We start from the raw sequence: 21460 nt of genomic DNA, 5'->3' as shown, positions 1-21460 counted from the left end.
CATTACCAATCTTGGGAGAAAGCTCCGGGTCACCTGGAGTCAGTCCTGCCCACGGACACATAAATGCAAACCTATTTGTGTGCCTACTTCCAGGCCAGGTATATGTACATCCACTGCCAGGATAATCCAGTTATGGCAACTGGACGCTTCAAGATCTAAGAATCAGTGCTCTGGAAAACTCTGCGGGTTTGCTGGTTTGGAACGTCAAAGGTGCATCTCAGTCTCTGGATTGGAAAGTGAATTGAATGCACACTTTCCTGACTCACAGGCTAGAGTGCTCCCAAATGATCAAAGCACACAGGAAAGCTTTGATAACCGAGATAGTACATCAGGACTGGATACATTCGAAGGGGTGTTTTGATTGTAATAGTAAGCCAGACAATAGAGCAGGCAGCCATGAACCAAGAGGAGCTGGAGAGATTCAGCTGGCCAAGCAGCATCCATAGAGACAAATGATCAGACAACCTTTCAGGTTGGGACCTTTTGTTGAGAGTTGTAACGTGCACAGTGACAGCCAATTCACATTCACACCATCGCTCCATTGGATGTAGAGTTTGTGCTGCTTTGTGACCATGGCAATTCTCCCTTCTAGTAAATCTACCAGTGAAAACTGAATGTAAGTTGATCAATAAGGTAATAAAACTGGTTACACAGGTCTTCATACTTAGCTGTGTAGAAAATGTGTTGAGCGATGGTAGTGAGAAAACGGCTGGCATCTGCGCATTGAGCTTAGGGTAATTTGTAAGAAGAGACAGGAGCCATTGCAGTGCAGGTACCTGAGATCTAAGTGGAAGGCTTGGAACTCCGGAGCTCGAATCCACGTGGCACCAGATGGGGGCAGAGGCAAGTAGCCAGGAAAGGCACTTGGCTGTGGAAGCGAGTCTGGGTGAGAACATGGTCGTAAAGCTTGAGAGCAGCAGGCAATGCAGATAGGGGGCAGTGAGAGAGACTCTCACAGAGCTCCCTTTGAAGAGAGGAGGAGAACTTCAGGGCAGACATCCCTTGAAGAGATTTCAGTGGATCAACTGAATTGAGTGAAACGCAATAGGTTGAAGATGCTGTGATTATAGCAGGGGCATATCTAGAGTACGGCAGGTAAGGCACCACTAGGGGGGGCACCACTGAGCAGTTTCTAACCACGGTGGTCTCCCTCACCGTCCTGTGCCCCCGATGATCCCTGCACCTCCCCCAATGACTAGGTGGCGCATTGAAGGAGACACAATTAGTAGAGATGGAGGCCGAGACTGAGTCTGATTTCCCCCCTTCCTTCGGCGCCACCCCCTTCCCCCCCCCACCAACATACAAAGAATACACACTTCTTTCTTCTCCGTTTCGCCCTCCCATTCACCCTCAACTTATTAAAAGGCTGAAACCAAATACAACATGGTGGCCACTGAGATCAACTCCTTGTCACCATTTGTTTTGATGCATGGAATCTAAAAGGTTGTCCACCCTGCCATAGGCGCAATTTTCCATAGATATACCCCTAGATTGTAGTACACACACCAAAATGCTGGAGGAACTCAGTTGGTCTCATCTACAGGAGACAAAGATATATTGCCAACGCTTCAGGCCTGAGCCCTGCCCTCCAAAATTATGTTATTCGCAAATGTAGGACATTAGATTATCAACTTTGACCAGGATAATGTCAATCATTGGGCCCTATTACGGTCTGATACCTCATTCACTTTCATCGCACAGCCACAATCACATGATCTACCACTTCAGTGATCTCTATTGAGCTTGGTTTGACTCATTCTGAAAACTGTCAAAGGGACGACATGATGGAGAACAATACTGAATTCACTGCCTGCGCTCCACCCTGCACCATGTGCACCAACTAACAAACATAGTGATGCTTTAAGGTGTGCACCTTGAGCCACCAGTAATGCAGTCCACTGACATTATCCTTCTTCTTTGGCTTGGCTTCGCGGACGAAGATTTATGGAGGGGTAATGTCCACGTCAGCTGCAGGCTCGTTGGTGACTGACAAGTCCGATGCGGGACAGGCAGGCACGGTTGCAGCGGTTGCAAGGGAAAATTGGTGGGTTGGGGTTGGGTTTTTCCTCCTTTGTCTTTTCTGAGCACAGCGGTCGTAGATCTCCAGAAATGGTTCGAAATTATCCTACTGCAGTGTGAAGTGGCTGCTGAGTTCCTGATACTGCTAGGAGGTAGAGACATGCATCACCCCAACACCAGAGGCAAAATTATTGTGCAACAGAGACTCACAGCTGCCAATCCAGTGCAGCAATGATCGACCCTTGGAAGGACCTCATTCCCTCCACTACAGCATTTTTAAATCAGGAAAGAAAAATACAGACTTCAGATGTCAACATACAATGTAAATACAGTAAAACCCTGGTTATCCGAAATTCAAGCAACCAGCAGAAGAATCTCGGAAAACAAATAGGTGAAAAACATGCAAATTTAAAATTGGTGCAGCTCGCCGTTAGTTCGTCCATCCTACAAATGCAATCTCAAGCAACCAGAAAATATACTTACCCAGCATCTACCAGTCCCCATAGGTATGGATACCAAGGGTTTTACTGTATTGCTTTTCAAGCAAACATATTTTTTGTTAATTGGTTTGAGCACACTGCCACCATACTGAGCACATCAAATACAAAGCAGATTGTAAAAATAATGCTCTGACTCAGGACACTCGTGGGAATATAACTGAACAAAAATTGTCTGTGGTGGGCAGGGAGCAGACATCAGACAACTTGGCCTGTTCTTTGCTCAGAGATAGCACAGATGAACTTAAGCTGATGGATTTACCACAATTGTAAAGGTCAAAATAAACAAGCCCATGGGAAGAAGGTAGAACATTAACACACAATACAGACTAGCCCACAATGTGCACCAACTGATGTAAACAATCTAATCCTTCCCTCCCTTACACCCATAACCCTTATTTTTCTTACATCAGAATGTGTTAAATTTAATCAGTACTCAAAGAAAAAGTCTACTTATTCATCTTGGGTGTCTTTCTTTCTCCACAGGTATGACGTGTCAAGCTCGGAGTTCATATGTTACCAGTGAGATTCTATGGGGTTATCGCTTCATGCCCGTCCTGTCATTGGAGGAGGGATTCTATGAGGTTGATTATAACAACTTCCATGAAACCTATGAAACAAAGACCCCAGCGTGTAGTGCCAGAGAAATGGCAGAGATGATCAGCAAAGCAGAACTGCCCCTCACCTGGTCAGTCTCTTCCAAACTGAATGAGGAAGAGGAGGAGGAAGAGCATGAGGAGAGGGGGCCAGCTGAAGACAAGAGCCACGAGGAGCGAACAGAGCAGAATGGGGAGGTTACAAATTTAGAGAATGAATCCAAAATGTGAGAGCTGCAAAGGGACCTTTTTTGCCTCATGACTGACCGAAATGTCACCGTGTGTGTGCATGGGTGTGTGTGTATATATATGTGTATGTATATTTATGTGTGTGTATGTATATATGAGTGTGTGTATGTGTGTGTATAGGTGTGTGTGTCTGCATGTGTATCTTTGTGTAAATGTGTGCACGTGTGTGTGTATGATTGTATGTATGTGTCCATGTATGTGTGTGTATATGCGTGTATGTATATATGCACGTGTGTGTGTGTGAATATGTGTGTGTATATGTTCGTGCGTGTGTATGTGCACGTGTGTATGTATGTGTGTGCATGTGTGTGTGCATGTGTGTGCACGCATGTGTGTGTGTGTGCACCTGTGTGTGCATGCATAGTGTGTGCATGCATAGTGTGTGCATGTGTGTGTGTATGTGTGTGCGTGTGCACATGTGTATGTGTGTGTGTGCGTGCATGTGCATGCGTTTGCGCACGTGTGTGTATGTGGGTGCGTGCGTGGGTGTGTGTGTGTGTGTCTGTCTGTGTTTGTGTGTGTCTGTGTGTGTGTGGGTGCGTGATGAACAGAGTCCAGGATGTGAAATTTCCTCCTACAGAACACTACACTGATGAGAGTCGACATTTGAACAAAAATGACTGGAGTTTGGGGATATGGTAACTTAAAAGGACATGTGGTTTACAGTAGGATTTTTAGTTTAGAAAGGTAGACACAAAATCTGTGTTCAATATTGAGAACAGCAAAAAGCCGCAGTACAGAGCACATACACGTGTTCAGAAGCTATTTAGAAAATAGGGATGAAATTCCTTTTTGGTCTCTCATGTTTAATGCGAGCAAGTGTGTTGTGCACATACAGTTGAAATGACTTCAGTGGATCGAAGGCGCTGAGGCAATTACAACCAGTCACTCATATTTCCTGATGCATTCGGCAATAGTGATCAAAACCAGATTTCTCCCCACACATAACTTTTTGCGCAGGTATTGCAGATGATCAGTCAGCTTTTCAAGCAGTTGGAAGTACCTATTTCTAATGTTCTACTATAGAAGTGAATGCAGGCTAATGATTCCTTTCTCAGTCAATAAAAATAAATAAATGCCCGTGTGTGGACAAACTATTCAGTAATTTACATTACTGTATTCAAACAAGATCTCTGAACGGGTGCTGAACAGCGGAAAGAGTTGCACTGTTACAGTAGCTCCCCTCTCACGGAAGCTACTGCAAAGAATTACTTTTGAATGTTACTTGCACGTTTTCTTCTTAAAACTGTTACTCTTTGTAATTTCAAATGTGACTTCCTTTGAACAGAAGCATCCATCCATTCAACTAATTATGAATCACCAGTCTTTGACTTTCACACTAGTTCCCACGGCCACAGACCTCGCAAAACATGCAGGATTCCGGGTACTGCCCATTGACTCCTCCAGAAAACTGGAAAAAAAAACGTAATCATCCCAAAACCTGCCTCGGGTTAATGTCATTTGTGTAAAAGCCACAAAGCAACAAGAAATTCAAAATGAACACGAGAAATCTGAAGCAACGTCGGGAGTGAACTTTGTCTGTCACAAGGTTTGAACTGGCCAGCTGGCTGTAGGTTTATCTTTGTAATAACGTGTCCTCTTCGGATGTACAAAGATCAATGAATTTCTAGCACTGCATTTGTTTTACTTGATTCAAAAATGAAGCATACTCTTATGAGAAAATTCATTGATAATGCTGTACACATGCAACACACTCTTGTGTGGAACTTTTAAAAAAGTAGGTGATTTGTACAGAAATTGAGCACTTTAAACTGTATAGAATCAGCGCTGAATCAAACAATTCAGCCCTACCATCCATGCTCGTTTTTATGCTCCATTCAATCCTGCTCTGATCCTTATCTAATTCTATTAACAATGGTCCTTCTCCACCCATTGATTCAAGAATCAATCAACACTGCACAAACTCCCAGTAAGTACATCCCTCCCTCAGATACTAAACAGGCACACGGTACTCTAAATGAGTTCTTTCCAGAGACCTGTAATTTTTCATTATGACTTCTTCACTTGTGTATTCCAATATTTGCTTTTCTACATACTTGCATGCTGGCATTACATGAATTAATACACCAAGATCCTTCTTGGTTTATGCATTTAAAAAAATATTCATTTAGAACCACTGAACACTGCAGCACAGAAACAGCCCCCTTCGGCCTGTGCTGGACCATTATTTTTTGTCTAGTCCCACTGACATGCATCCAGTCCATAGCCCTCTGTACATCTCCCATCCATGCACCTGTCCAAATTCTTCTTAAATGTTAAAATTGATCCTGCCTTTAACACCGAGTTAGAATTTACCTGGAGCTCGGGCACATTTCTGAATGGTGAGAATTGCACCACGGCTGCTTTCAGTTCAGCTAATGATTTTCCTGGTTATCCTTGATTCAAAAACCAGAATGAATCACATGTGCCTGTATCTATTTCTGAGAAAAAGGGTCAGGTTTTTTTTCTTAGAACATTACAATACAGAAGCAGGCCCTTCTAGACTGTGCCAAACTCTCTTGTCTCACTGACCTGCACCCTGACTATAGCCCTGCATACCTCTCCCGTCCATGCACCTGACCAAATTCTTCTTAAATGTTAAAGTTGAGCCGCCATTCAGCTGGAAGCGCATTCCACACTCCCACCAGTCTCTGTGTGAAGATGTTTCCCTTCACATTCCCCCTAAACTTTTCCCCTTTCACTCTTAACCCACGTTCTCTGGTTTGTGTCTCACCTACCCTTAGTGTAAAAAGTCTATCTACATTTACTCTGTCTATAATCCTCATTATTTTAAATACCTCTAAAAAATTTCCTATTCTTCTATGCTCCAGGGAATAAGTTCTAACCTGTTTAACTTTCCCTATAACTCAGTTCTAGTAAATCTTCTCTGTACTCTTTCTATCTTATTGATATCTTTCCTGGAGTAAGATGACACAATAATCCAAATTTGGCCTCACCAATGTCTTATACAACTTTACCATAACATCCCAGCTCCTGTACTCAATATTTTGATTTTTGAAGGCCAATATGGCAAAAGCTCTATTTACAACCCTATCAACCTGTGACACCATTTTCAGGGAATTATGTATCCCTATTCCCAGGTCCCTCTGTTCTACCACACTCTTCAGTGTCCTAACATTCGCCGTGTACGTCCTTTCTTGGTTTGTCCTTTCAAAATACAACACCTCATACTTGTCTGCATTAAATCCCATCTGCCATTTTTCATCCCATTTTTCCAGCTAATCCCTCTGCAAGCTTTGAAAACTTTCTTCGCTGTCCACAATGCCTCGAATCTTAGTGTCATCTGTAAACTTGCTGATCCAATTTATCACATTATCATCCAGATGATTGATATGGATGACAAACCACAATGGTCCCAGCACTGATCCCTGAGGCACCCCACTAGTCACAGGTCTCCAATCTGAGAAGGAATCATCCACCACTACTCTCTAGCTCCTCCCATCCAGCCATTGTCAAATCCAGTTCACTACTTCACTATGAATAACTAATGTCTGAACCTTGCTGATTAACCTCCCATGTAGAACCTTGTCAAAGGCCTTACTAAAGTACTTGTAAACAACATTCACAGCCTTTCCTTCATCAACTTTCCTGGCAACTTCTTCAAAAAGCTTTATAAGATTAGTTAAACACGACCTGCAATGTACAAAGCCAATGTTGACTATTGTTAGGTCTGCTTTGTTCATGAATGAGTGAGTCAGACACCAGACTGAGTCGAAATCAAGGTTCTTTGTTCTTTATTACCGGATTGTAACACTTGCAACTAACAGTGTTAGTTGGAGAAGGCGCATTCTGCCGTTATCAGCAAGTGGTGTTTTTTTATACCTTAGGATACCGTACTTAGTAAATGATCATACCATTACATTGTCCAATGAATAAACTGTTGCTATCCTTCTCTGCTAGCTTCCTGCACATCAATTTGTCATCCCCACTCTTATCTTGAGAGTACAAGGTCACAACTGCATCTTGTTACGGCCCAGCACTGGGTGACTCCTTCTACATTCCCAGCTCATGATGTTTTTACCTAACACTATCCCTAATCAGTCCTTGGCTATCCAAATAATTGTACATCCGACCTCTTATAACACCTTCCAATAATTTACGTACTACTGACATAAGGCTTATCAGTCTACAATTTCTAGGGTTACTTTTGGAGCATTTTTTAAACAATAGAACAACGTGAGCTCCCCTCCAATCCTCTGGCACTGCATCTGTGGCTTCGGACATTTTAAATATTTCTGCCAAAGCCCTGAAATTTCTACACTAGCCTCCCTCAAGGTCCAAGGAACTATCTTGTCAGGCCCTGGGGATTTATCTATCCTTATTTGCTTTAAGATAGCAAGCATTTCCTCCTCTTTTAATCTGTATATGTTCCATGATTTCACTGCTTGTTTTCCTTACTTCCTGTGACTCTGTGCCTGAGTGAATACTGATGAAAAACATTTAAGATCTCCCCCATCTCTTTTGGATCCAAACAATGCCGGCCATTCTGATCTTCAAGAGGACCAATTTTGTCCTTTTCTATTCTTTTGCCCTTAATATACCTGTAGAAACCCTTAGGATTTTTCTTCACTTTGTCTGCCAAAGCAATCTCACACCTTTTTTTTTTGCCTTCCCACTTTCTTTCCTGAAGTTTTTCTTGTATTTTTTTTATACACTTCAAGCACCTCATTTGCTCCATGTCCCCTATACCTACTATACACCTCTACCTTCTAAACCAGATTTCCAATATCCCTCGAAAACCAAGGATCTCTTTGACTGCTAGCCTTGCCTTTAATCCTGACAGGAACTCACAAACTCTGTACTCTCAAAACTTCACCTTTTCTTCCAGCCTGTGGATAACTTTTCAATTTTCTCCACATTTCACCTGTCAATCACCTGTTCGCTCGGATCTGTCTTTATCCCTTCCGCATCCTCCTTGCAGTACAATTTCCACTTAGGTTTAAAGTTCCCTCCAGCTTTTGATCTGTCATTAAGGTCCATCAAAAAAAAAATCAAGAGCATGGGATTGATGCCGGTTATGCCCCATGAGTAACTCAGTGCCAATCCAAAAATAACCTATTCACTCCTACTGTTTTCTGCAATCGAGCCAATCCTTTATCTGTGCTAATATGCTGCTCCATTACCAAAGCCTTATTTTGTAGTACTTTCCCAAATGTCTTTGTGAAAATCAGGACCTCTATCAATCCCTCTTTGTTTATCCTTCTAAATCAAGTTTTCAAACAGCTATACTTTGCCAATGCAATTTTCCTGACATAAAACTAGACTGATTTTGCCTAATCATAATTTTCTACGTGCCCTGCCACTTCATCTTTAATGTTATTGCTTCTAATTTTACCTTGCCATGTCACATTACCCAGTAAATAGAAAATATTGATGCAAATTTGTTGTTTACTATTTCTTGGTATCATTGGTGTGATACCCCTTGCCTAATGGTCAATTCCTCATCCAATTTACTTCTCTGCCTGTGGAATATATTATTACTTCATGATCATGGGTTATTTGTTGCATATTTTTTCGACTATTTCTCTTTTATTATTCTACCTATATTTGATATAATACGTTGTGATTGATCCTGTATCATCTCTTGTCCATTTTCAACTTATTCAGTTTCTATCTTTGCTGATCCAACTTGCACCACTTTTTTCAACTGCCGCACATTGGATAATGACACAGGTCTGTATTCATTGATATTACACAAATGCACCAAAATTCTTACTTGCTGCTGCCGAACAGGTATTTCATGAAAAAAAAGACTACAAAACTATTGAATAAATTAACAATGTGTACAAAAGATAGGTGGTTAATAAACATTCTTTAATTGTCTTTAACACTCACAATTCCTCTACCTCCTTTGTTTTCGATTTTTAAATGCAACATTTCATTACCAGTCTGGATTTTTCTGCTGCCCCATCTCAGTCTCGTTGCCTCAGCCCTTCGGTTTTATTTCAAAACTCTTTTATTGTCATGCAATAAACCAGAAAATGTTACATTGCACAAAATATCTACCGCAAGGCAGGCAAAGATTTGCCATCAGCAGAAATTGCCCGGCGCCCCTTACAGTCAGAGAACAAGTATTCAAGTTTCAGTACATTCACTGCTCTATGGACTGTTGTCACACTATTTTTAACCATCTTTTACATTCTTGTTCTATATTTTTTTTGCGTTGGTTATTTATGATCTTTCTGAGTTTACATTATATAGTCTGTTTGATACTGTCCCTTTGGTTCATTTGTATTTCGAGGAGCATCTGTGACATAAAGCCATCAGTTTAAGGGATTAATAGGTTATGGTATGGATATTTAGGGCAGGAAGTTCGTAATGGATCTGTTCCATTTATATTGGAGACTGGTTTTAGATATACATCGATGCCCACTGGGGTATATTTATCCATCACTACATGCATACTGGCAGACATTTGGCTGTATGCTTGCTTTTTTTTCCAATCCAGTAGCACCTGATGCCCAACGTGTTGGGTGCTTGGAATCTCCCAGATCGATTTCCCTCGCATGTTGAAGTCTTACTACTAACATATGTGAACAGCGGGTGTTAAAGTCAGCGGATTTGGGCTTTAGCTCAGAGTCTGGGGAAGGATTTGCCCCCAAAAGGAATAGGATTGGGCGATGTAGTCTCAGAAGTTGGGAAGGTGGGTAGGGGATGCGAGGAATTGCCGGAGGGCTGTGAAATGATGGGGGTTGGGGTTCTCAGAACCCGCAGAATGGTGGTTAAGGTGGTAGATCCTGACAAGATCCCAGGGACCCCACCGAGCATAATTATTAAAACCTCGCTTATGTCAGGGTGCTTTACTACAAGCCTGCATCAGAATCACATTTCTCCAGCACTGTGTGATTCACTACCGGACGTGCCTGGTCAGATTTCTGCAGTGGACTAATATGGAGCTCTGCTCCAGAGTTATTTTTCATACAGACAGCCAAGTCTCAACTCCACACTTACAAATTTCTAAGTCATGGTGTCGTTGCGTTCTCTTTTTCTTCCTCTGAACATGGCTTTGATTTGCTCAGTAAATTCAGTTTGCTAAGTTTGCTTAACCTTTGGGATAGACCAGTGGATCTTAACCATTTTCCCCCCACACATGTACCACCTTAAGTGATCCCGCACTAACCACAGAGCACCTATGGCCAGTAAAGGATTACTTAAGGTGGTAAGTGATCGGGTGATAAAAAGTTTGAAAACCACTGGAATTGACAAATTTGATTTGGTACTTGGTATATATTTTGCAAACTATATGCTGGTCACCAAGTCTTCTTTACTTAAATGTGATGGCACCAAATTATTAGTTCAAAGTTTTCAAAACCATCGAATTAAATCTCAAGCTGTGTCCGTCTTGCTCTTTGCTTCCTGTTCTCTCAATCTGCAACTCACATTCCTTTGGTAAAAGTTGGTAAAACTCAGAATAATGTGGTAATTACAAGAGTGAAAGGGCATGGATGGGAGGGGGATAGAACAAGGGACTGAAGGCAGGAGGTTAGCTCATTGTGGATGGGATGGCATTGAGGCATTGTGAGGGACTCCTTCTTGTGCAGGAAAGGTCAGCATGCAACTTGACAACATGATTGAGGAATGGCAAGAAGCTTGAGATGTTTACGTTTCAAAGAATTCTATTTCACTATCACCAGGAAGGCAAATGCCAGTCTCCCTATTCTCCACTGCTCACTACTCCTCCCGCAAGGTTACGAGAACCCAGTCGAAAGTCACACTGCACAAATGGGAGAGTGACGGGATAGAGGGATGGGTTCGACAGCGACTGCAGGCATCTTCTGTCGGGTCAAAACAAGGGGCATTCCTTGCCCTGAGCTGCAAGAACTGGGGGCTGGGTGGAGGCAAGCGGAGCCGGGAGTGCTGAGCAGACCCACTCGCTCGCTCTGTGAGTCTGGCTGAGGGGCCACATTCCCTGGCTGTCGCAGCCCTTTGTGTCATCCTCCCCCATGGACTGTTTGTGTTCATTTCTGCCCGTCAAAGCGCTTTGGTTACAAACAACTGCTCATGCCTTAATGATGGGCTCAGGTCCAAAATTCTAGGTATGTACATTAGCTTCCTATGGATGCTGCGTGACCTGCTGAGTTTCTCCAGCACTTCTGCATATTATACAACAATTAGCATCTGTAGAACATCCTGTTTAATTCCAGCGAGTGTAGTTCCTTTCCCAGCGTTGCAACACAGGATGCCTAGTGCTCAATTTTAGCACAGCAGGCTCCAAACAGCAGCAAAACAGAAGGTTTTTTTCCTTAATTGAGGGATGGGTTCTGCCCATGCAGTTCTGTATCCATGGAAATCTATAGTTTAAAAATAACTTTCACCAAATTGAAAGAGATGACAGGAAATTCTTTTGAAACCAGTGGGCCATCTTTGCACTACCATTAGCATCTTTTGATTCTGCTTTAACACCTCGAAGTATGATTTTTCTGTATAATTTTTCATCTGAATGGTTTAAAGTGAAATTTTTTAAATACGCGGCAGCACATTAGATTATTTCTCTCTCTCTCGTATTTTGTAGTGACAATTTAACATCGCAATCTCCAAAAAAAAAATTAAAAGTGACGCAACCATCAGGAGTAATTAACGACAGCCATGGATAACTCGGCTCAGAATTCACACCATTGCCCTTCAGGAATTGTTCCTCTGAAGGTGTGATAGTAAAAGTCTTGCAGAAGTTCCTCTGTTCTCTTGACTTAACACTAATGCAGTGGTTTTCAAACTTTATCTTTCCACTTACAGACCACTTTAAGTAATCCCTATGCCATAGGTAATCTGTGATTAGTAAGGGATTATTTAAGGTGGTATGTGAGGGGGGTGGGGGGAATTGTTGAGAACCACTGCTCGAGACCCAATTGTTACTGAAATATTTTGCTTGAGAAAAATTCTCACTGGTCCATTTCTTTTGGAGTTCTGAAACCGTGCACATAACGAGTCAATGAGGTACAATTAAAAGAGTGGTTTTCAAACTTTTTCTTTCTACCCACCTACCACCTTAAGCAATCCCTTACTTATCACAGAGCAACTGTGGCATAGGGGTATGTGAGTGGAAAGAAAAAGTTTGAAAACCACTGCCCTGAAGGAAGATCAACTGAATCCTCCGAGACACCGATATTACTCCCTCAGTTTTCATCAGTGTTATAATAAAGTTTCAGAGGTGCCTTCAGTTGTTTTACAGTGCCCTCCAAAATGTTTGGGACAAACATTTGCCCCTGCAGTCCACAGTTTTAAATTTATAATCAAACAATTCACATTGTGATTAAAGTGCGCGTTCCACATTTTATTTATATACATTTTGGTTTGACCATGTAGAAATTACAGCACTTTTTATGCACAGTTCCCCCATTTCAGGGCACTATAATGTTTGGGACATTTGGCTTCACAGGTGTTTGTGAGTACTCAGGTATGTTTAATTGCTTCATCGGGGAAGGTCTAAGAGAGTACGGCTTGCTTTAAGCAATTTTTTAAAAAAATTTTTATTTTTCACACTATGAACCATACTGACCAAAATACACACAAACATTTCCCTCTTGAATATACACAGAGTTTCTAAGCTTTTGATCACCTTTGGAGTCTGTAGTTGCCATTTTTCAACAAGAAAAGTCAAATAAGCCATTATGAGGCTTAAAAACAAGAATAAAACAGGAAATCACATAAACCTTAGGAATGCCAAAAAATAAACTGTCCAGAAACATCATCAGGAAGGAACAGCTTACTGGTGAGCTCAAAGGGACTGGAATTCCAAGGAAGAACTCCACTGATGATATCAGAACATACTTCATCATACTGAAGAAAAATCCCCAAACACCTGTCATGCAGATCAGAAACACTCTTTAGGAGGCAGGTGTGGATATATCAATGACTTCATAAAGACAGAGGCTACACTGCAAGATTCAAACCACTAGTTAGCCACAGAAACAGGGAGGCCAGATTACAGTTTTCCCAGAAGTATTTAAAAGAGCCAGAATTTTGGAAAAAAAAAAGGTCTTGTTGACAAATGAGACCAAGATGATGGCAGAGTGATGGCAAGAGCAAAGTATGGAGGGGTAAAGAAACTGCCCAAGAGTCAAAGCATACCACCTCATCTGTGAAACATGGTGATGGGGGTGTTATGGCCCGGGCATGTACGGCTGCCACAGGTACTGCCAAACTTATCTTAATTGATTACGTAAATGGTGATGGCAGCAAAATGAATTCTGAGGTGTATAGAAACATCTTATCTACTCCAGTTCAAGCGAATGCCTCCAAAGTCATTGGATGGTGCTTCATCCTACAGCAAGACAATGATCCTAAACATACTGCTAAAGCAACAAAGGAGTTTTTCAAACCAAAAAACTGGAAAATTCTTGAATGGTCAAGTCAGCCACCCGATCTAAATCCAATTGAGCATGCCTTCCATATACTGAAGGGAAAACTTGAGGGGATGAACCTCTGCAACAAGCTCCAGTAGAAGCCTGGCAGAGCATCACCAGAAAAGATACTCTGATGTTGTGGTTATGAATCACAGACTTCAAGCCATCATTGTGCATGCAAGGGATATGCGACAAATGTGACTACTTTAATATACACACCATTGTTGTGTCCCAAATATTATAAAATGAGGGAACTCTGTAAAAAAAAAAGTGCTGAAATTTCCACCTGGTCAAACCAAAATGTATACAAATGACCTTGAATAAAATCTGGAATGTGCACTTTTATCACGAGTGAGTTGTTTGATTGTAAATTTAAAACTGTAGAGCACAGGAGCAAATAATAGAAAATAAAGTGTCTATGTCCCAAACATAGGGAAATAAAGGGAAATAAAAATGCATGTGCATTGTAAAATGCTGAATTAATATCTGTCTATACAGTATATCTATCTATCTCTATATAGATGTGGGGGAATGTGTCTATTTCAACACTTGGAATATTAGGAATAAAGGGGATGAATTTAGAACATGGATCAGTACGTGGACCAATAAAGTTGGCTGGAGGAAGGGCAAGATTGGCTGAAGCAGGTACCAGAGTTTTAAAAAGAATAGGATGGGAGGTAATAAAAAAGTGGGGAGGGGGTGTGGGTAGAGTACTAGCATTACTGGTCAGGGATAGTATCACAGCTACAGAAAGGGAGGACACTGCAGATTGAGTGTCCACTGAGTTGGTGTGGGTGGGTCAGAAATAGGAGGGGGGGAGCTGTCACTGTGCTGGGAGCTGTCTATCAGCCCCCAAGCAACCCCCGGGATACCAAGGAGCAGATAAGCATGCAGATTTTGGAATGGTGCGGGAAATACACAGTTACAGTTATGAGTGATTTCAACTTCCCTAACATTGATTGGCACCTGCTGACTGCAAGAGAGAATAGATGGGGCTGAACTTGTCAGGTGGGTACAACAAGGATTTCTGCCACAGTATGTGGACCAGCCATCAAGACTGGATCTGGTTCTGGGGAATGAACCTGGTCAGGTGGCGGATCTCTCGGTGGGGGAGCATTTTGGTGAAAGTGACCACAACTCTCAAGCTTAAGGAAAAGGATAAAAACAGTTAAAGTGAGAAAGTGCTCAACTGAGGAAGGACTAGTTATGAAGGGATGAGGCAGGAACTAGCGAGAGTAAATTGGAAACAGAAGTTTAAGGATGAAAGCACAGAAGTAATGTGGAGGAAGTTTAGGGACCATTTGTGTCGGGTTCAGGATAGGTTTGTCCCACTGGGACAAGGTAAAAATGGTAGGAAAAGGAAACCGTGGTTAATGAAATAAATGAGGCAGCTCGTCAAGAGGAAGAAGGAAGCATAAATTGGATATAGGAAGCAGGAAAAAGGAAGGGCTCATGAGAAGTCTATGGTAGCCAGGAAGGAGCTTAAGAAAGGACTTAGGAGAGCTCGAAGAAGCATGAGAAGGCCTTGGCATGTCGAATTAAGGAGAACCTCAAGGCATTCTATGCGTATGTGAAGAACAGAAGGATGATGAGAATGAAGGTGGGGCTGCTAAAGGATAAAGGAGGCAACGTGCCTAGAGGCAGAGGAGTTTGGGGAGGTCCTAAATTAATACTTTGCATCAGTATTCACAAGAGAAAAAGACCTTGATCATGGTGACGTCAAAATTGAACAGGCCTGTGTGATGAACAATGTGGAGATTGAGGAAGCGGAAGTGTTGGATCATCAAGATTGATAAGTCCCCAGTGCCGGATGCAGTATACCACAGGTTACTGTGGGAAATAGAAGAGATAGCTGAGGCAGTAGCTATGATCTTTGAATCCTCTTTGACCACAGGGGAGGTTCCGGAGGATTGGAGAATGGCAAATGTAGTCCCCTTGTTTAAAAAAAGGTAATAGAGAGAATCCTGGGAATTATAGACCAGTGAATCTTACATCAGAGCATGCAAACTAATGAAGAGGATTCTTAAGGGTAGGATCTGAACATTTGGAGAAGTGCAGTCTACTCAAGGATTGTCAGCATGGCTTTGTGAAGGGAAGGTCATGCCTCATGAGTCTAATTGAGTTTTTTGAGGTAACAAAAGAAATTGATGAGGGTAGGGCAACATGGATTTTAGCAAGGCATTTGACAAGGTGTCCCCACGAGAGACTCATTCAGAAAGTTATGAGGCACAGGATAGGTGGAACCTTGTAGTTAAAAAAATGTGCTTGTTGGAAGAAAGCAGAAAGTAGTAGTGGAAGGAAAGTATTCTACTTGGCGGTCAATGACTAGTGGAGTGCCACAAGGATCTGTTCTGGGGCCCTTGCTCTTTGTGATTTTTATAAATTATCTGGATCAAGGGGCAGAAGGATGGGTCAGTAAGTTTGTGGATGACACAAAGGTTGGAGGAGTTATGGATGGACCTGAGGGTTGTAGAGGGTTACAAGAGGATATAGACAAAATGCAGAGTTGGGCAGAAAAGTGGCAGATGGATTTTAATTTGGATAAATGTGAGGTGATGGATTTTGGAAGGATTAACCAGAAGACTGAGTACTGTGTTAATGGCCAGTCACTTAAGAGTATGGATGAACAGAGGGCCCCGAGGTTCAAATACATACATCCCTCAAGGTCGCTCCACCATTTGATAGGATAGTTAAGAAGGCCTATGGGGTGCTGAGCTTCATTAATAGGGGGATTGAATTCAGTAGAGAGGTCATGCTGCAACTCTACAAATCTCTGGTAAGACCACACTTAAGAGTGTTGTGTTCAGTTCTAGTCACCTCATTCCAGGAAAGATGTGGAAGCTATGGAGAGGGTGCAGAGGAGATTCACCAAGATGTTGCCTGGATTAGAAAACAAGTCTTATGAGGCAAGGTTAGCAGAGCTGGGACTTCTCTCTTTGGAGCATAGAAGGATGAGAGGAGACTTGATAGAGGTCTACAAGATTTTTTTAAAATACAGAGTTGTGGGTGACTGGAATGCCTTGCCAGGGATGATGGTAGAAGCTAAAACATTTGGGGCAGTTAAAAGACTCAGGCAGACACAAGGATGAAAGAAAAATAGAGGGTTACTGGGTAGGGAGGGTTTCGTTTTTTTTTGAAGGAATATATAGGTCGGCACAACATCAAGGGCCATATATATATATCGATATATGCATTTGTTGCATTTTCCAACTCAGGTGATAAATTGGAGCCCAATGTTGCTGAATTATTAACAACACACAGCAAATGGAAGTCAGATTCAGATTCAAAAAAATTCTCATCTATCAACAGCTTTCACCTTTACAGAATGTTCTGCATCCAGTTCATACAGAAAACAAAAGTGTCTTTTCAGTTTAAAATGTTCCCCAGCTTTCTCCAAGATTGGTATAAGCAAACATTCTTAATTTGGAGAGTTTCTCAGGTAAGGCATCGACCCAACTCCTATTGAATTAAAGGTTTCCATTTGCAGTTCTTCAAAACTTTTCATCTACATTTTGTTAGAACTGTGTAAAAATCACATTCAACATATCTCTTTAGGAACAATGACAGGATCAGAATCCAGAAGAAGGCACCTTCATTAGATCAATTTTTGGAGCAAAACAGTTACATCACAACATCCTTGGGGATGACAGTTTGAAACATGTTTAGATCTCACTCTTTGGTTGGCTACAGAACTTCAGGTAATAGTGAAGGATGGCCTACAACATCAAAGCATCATTTACTGAATAATAAGAAAAGCCCTTCCATTGTGAGACACGTCTCTCCAGTAACATCAATGTGTGCACGTCACGGAGGAAAGACAGATAATGCAACAGAGCGACAGCCATTTGACATGATGGCAATGGCTTGGAATATTGTGACCTGTGCTTTGACCAGAGATTAATTAAATTTGAAGGGAAAGTTGGACATAGAGATTGAAATAATTCCCAGAAAAGATGCTTGCAAGGTGGACAGAATATCAGTAAAACCTCTAGGGAGAGACTTGATTATGAACTCTTGAAAGTAAAGAGAACTAAAACAGAGAGTGAAGTTCCACCAAGTCTCACTCGTTGTCTTGCCTCAGTAAACTTTGTTCCAGTATCGAGGTCACCCTTTCATGACGACCACCCGAGATCCTGTATCCAAGCAAAGAATCGCATGCTAAGAACTTAACACACTTAAATCTGGGAATATGGGAGATCCAAAAGGATGAGAAAATCCTTTCTCTCATCTCTTGGAGATCACCAAAAGTGAACTTATCAGAGTTGAAAATGACATGGGAACAAACCCTCGATGGCGATGGCAGAGCTAAACATGCCACCACATTAAACTCATCCCATCTGCCTGCATTCCCTGCCTGGTCATGTGTCTGTCTAAATGCTTCTTAAATACTGCTATTGTACCTGCTTCCATCATTTCCCTGGCATCTCATTCAGGCACCTACCGCTCTAATTAACCTTCTTTAAGGTTCCCCCTTTCAACTTAGTATCTCTTAGTATCCCCCTCTAGCATTTAACATTTCCATTCTGGGAAAAGGACCGACTATCTACCCTATATATGCCTTTGATCAGGTCTTCTGACAGTCCGGAGAAAACAATCCCAAATTTGTCTAACATCTTCTGACAGTTAAAACTTTCTAATCCACAAGCTAAAATCTTGCATCTCCTCCAATGCTTCTATGTACCATTCTTCCTGAAACATGGTGCACACAAAAGCCCACATGGACCTAACCAAAGTTTTATTAATCTGCAATGTGATTTGCCAACTTTTGTACTCAACACTAACACATGAAGCTAAACCTGCTATAAGCCTTCTTTATCACCCAATCTACTTTCGTTGCCATTTTTAGGGAAGCATTGACGTGCATCCCTCTGTACATGAATGTTCTTGAGAGTCCTGACACTCCCTGTGTACATTCCTCTTACAGTTGCATTCACAGATTGAAACGTCTATTTGCAACTTTCCTTGCTATCCACAACTTTACACATCTTTGTTCAACTGCAAATGTACATTTGACCATCTATATTGTTATCCAGGTCATTTCTAAATATCACAAACAAAAGAGGTCCCAGCAATGATCCTTACAGAACATCAACAGTCACAGACCTCCAGTTAAATAAATACCTCTCCACCACTACCCTCTCTTTAATGGCCAAGCCAGTTTTGAATCTGATCTGCCAAGTCTCCATGATACAATGTTAAAGCATCCCAATCCTGAAAGTGACTTTTTTTAAAAAATCTTGCATGATTCCACGGATTTTGCCTGCAATACTCAGTTGAACAACTTATTGTCCAGGATTTCCTAACTTTGTCATAAATATCTGAAGTAATATTCCCTCTTCAAAAAGGTGGACATTCTTTCAGGCGATAATATCAGTCCAGTTTGAAGAGCAACTTTTCCCCAAATGCACCCTTCTTCCCAAACTCAAAACCTGATAAAGCTAAAAGACTTTGTGTCACTTACAGGTCTGCACCATCACTACTCATTCAGTAACAGTTTCCCCCACAGTTCAATAAACCTTTTTTCTTGTACAACTGCTTGTTGTCCAGTGGTTATCATTTTTTTCCCTCATTTCCAACATTGCCATAATTACGCTTCTTTAAAAATAGCCTAGATTTCAGTCCTATTTCACAACCACCCTATTTATATCATGGAGCATACCACCACCAAATGCAACAGTTTTCCCTGTCAGTCTGATTTCTATCTAAAACACTAATATTTCTGTCTATCTCCATCCTTTCTTGCCTCTGTGATCATGGGGTTTGACAGCACCCTTCAGCCTAACTTGCGCACAATATCCAAGTTGTCCACCCAAGCATTTAGTCATAGAGCCCGGCAAAGAACAAGACCTTCAACCCAACTTGTCCAATGATCACCAATTTAACATGGGGCCCAAATCCTTCCAAACCCTTTCTATCCACATCTTTGAACGATGGTTACTTACCCACTTCTGCAACTTCATCTGGCACCTTATTCTAGATATGGACTGACCTCTGCGAAAAAGTTGCCTCTTAAGTCCACCCTCCCCCTTCTTATCTTAAACCATTGCCATCTAGTTTGAGATTCATCTGCTCTGGGAATTCACTTTACCCATGCTACTTGTGATTTTATACATCTTCACAAGGTCACCCCTCAGCCTCTAATGTCTCAAGGAATAAGAACCCAATCTTTGGGTGCTGTGTTTGTCTTTTTTTGTGTGACCATCTGTTTTTCTCCATGTGCCAAGGATTTCTCCCACATTTCAAAGACATTGCAAACTGGTAGGTTAATTGGTGCCAAAAACATAAGTAGTGATGCCAGGAGAAATTGAGGTGAAGATGAAGTGTGGCATGATGGTGTAGGGCACACATGTCAAACTCTGGCCCGCGGGCCAAATTTGGCCCACGATATAATTATATTTGGCCCGCAAGATCATTTCAAAAAGGTATTAGAGGTGGCCCACTGGCCGCCGCGCCAGTAAAGCGCATGCACAGTAATACAACAAATCCCAGAATGCATTGGCGTCAGCCCGCTAATCGCCCCTACCTCCTCTGTTTACGTTGCAGGGTCTCACCGTTGGCTCTGGTTTTGGGGCCTGGCCGGTGTCAGGGGAAGCCAAGGCCGCTTCCCAGCGCCCGGAACCGGAGGCCTCGGGCTTGACCTCGCTAGGACCGTTGCCCACTCCCCCTCCCTGCCGCAGGCCGACCCGCGACTCATGGTGACGGGGCCACTGATCCCCCGAGATGCCGCCCTGCAGCGAGAGCCGATGCCCCCGCACTGTCGTTGTCCAACCCGATCGCCCGCAAACCATGCCCTCCCGCACACAGGCCTGAGTAAGGATTATGAACTTTAATCTCAGGATAAAACGATCTTCCAGTAGTTTCATGTCACAGTGATAAATATATTCCTGGTTAAAAATGGTCCTGCACCTGGATACAAGCTCATTAGGCATAAAACTTGAAAAGTGTGTAAATCAAAGGATATCTGTACCAATGGAAAAAGGGCATGGCAAATAACCCTGCTAGAGGTCATGCCCACAATCAGTCACCCATTTGATTGTTTCAGGAATCATGTTATTCTCCCACATTCTCAATAGCCCTCAGATTTTACTATTCGACAGCACACTAGCAACATTTGACAAATCCTCTATAGAGAAATATTATTTATTGAATATTTTATTTCTCATTTGTTAATGCTTCTGGAAAGAGTTTATCCAAAACTATTATTAAACATTTATTTTAATAAGAAAAAGTTTAACATTACATATGTTGAAAGAAGAGAAAACATGCAGATGTTGTTGAAAATTTTCAATAAATATTTAGTTCGACCCTCGACTTAGTCCAAGTTTTTAATTTTGGCCCTCCGTGAATTTGAGTTTGACACCCCTGGTGTAGGGTGAAGACGTGGGGAGATACCTCCCCCTGGCAGAACTATTCAAATTCCGTTTAAAATTTTTTAAAATTATTTTTTTACAACCATTGATTATATTGCTGAAGTATCTTACAAACAGTCATGAGGAAGACTAAAGCCCAAATAGTTAAGAAAACAGCCAATAAACAGCAAGCAAGTACTGAAGAAACTCGGCCTACAGTGCACATGGAGCCTCCAGAGTCAATTTCAATGCAGCCCAGACCATAGCCTTCATCTCTGGGTAGGGTGCATACCACGCTGGCGCCGACTTCGTGTACCGCTGCGCAATATGGAGCCGGTGATCGACATAGATCTCCTCCAGACCAAGAGGATCAACTGCATGTGCGA

At 42.0% G+C, this 21460-nt stretch overlaps 2 protein-coding genes across 6 annotated transcripts in view; one reads left to right on the top strand and one right to left on the bottom strand.

Annotated features, from left to right (window-relative positions):
• Window positions 1-4416, top strand: part of kcnj6 (potassium inwardly rectifying channel subfamily J member 6) — a 62889-nt gene extending 58473 nt beyond the window's left edge. For all 4 annotated transcript variants that reach the window (XM_069888873.1, XM_069888874.1, XM_069888872.1 and 1 more), the window contains one exon: window positions 3003-4416. In XM_069888873.1, coding sequence (XP_069744974.1) covers window positions 3003-3343 — 341 coding nt within the window. In that variant the 3' untranslated portion in view covers window positions 3344-4416. The remainder of the gene's footprint in view (window positions 1-3002) is intronic.
• The window catches only part of dyrk1aa (dual-specificity tyrosine-(Y)-phosphorylation regulated kinase 1A, a), a 225845-nt gene that overhangs the window by 87339 nt on the left and 117046 nt on the right, over window positions 1-21460 (bottom strand). The gene's annotated exons all lie outside the window — the stretch shown is intronic.

This window comes from Narcine bancroftii, chromosome 7 (genome assembly GCF_036971445.1).
Source record: "Narcine bancroftii isolate sNarBan1 chromosome 7, sNarBan1.hap1, whole genome shotgun sequence".
Lineage (NCBI taxonomy): Eukaryota > Metazoa > Chordata > Chondrichthyes > Torpediniformes > Narcinidae > Narcine > Narcine bancroftii.
Note: the sequence above shows the minus strand (reverse complement) of the source record. Positions and strands in the feature narration are given on the sequence as shown.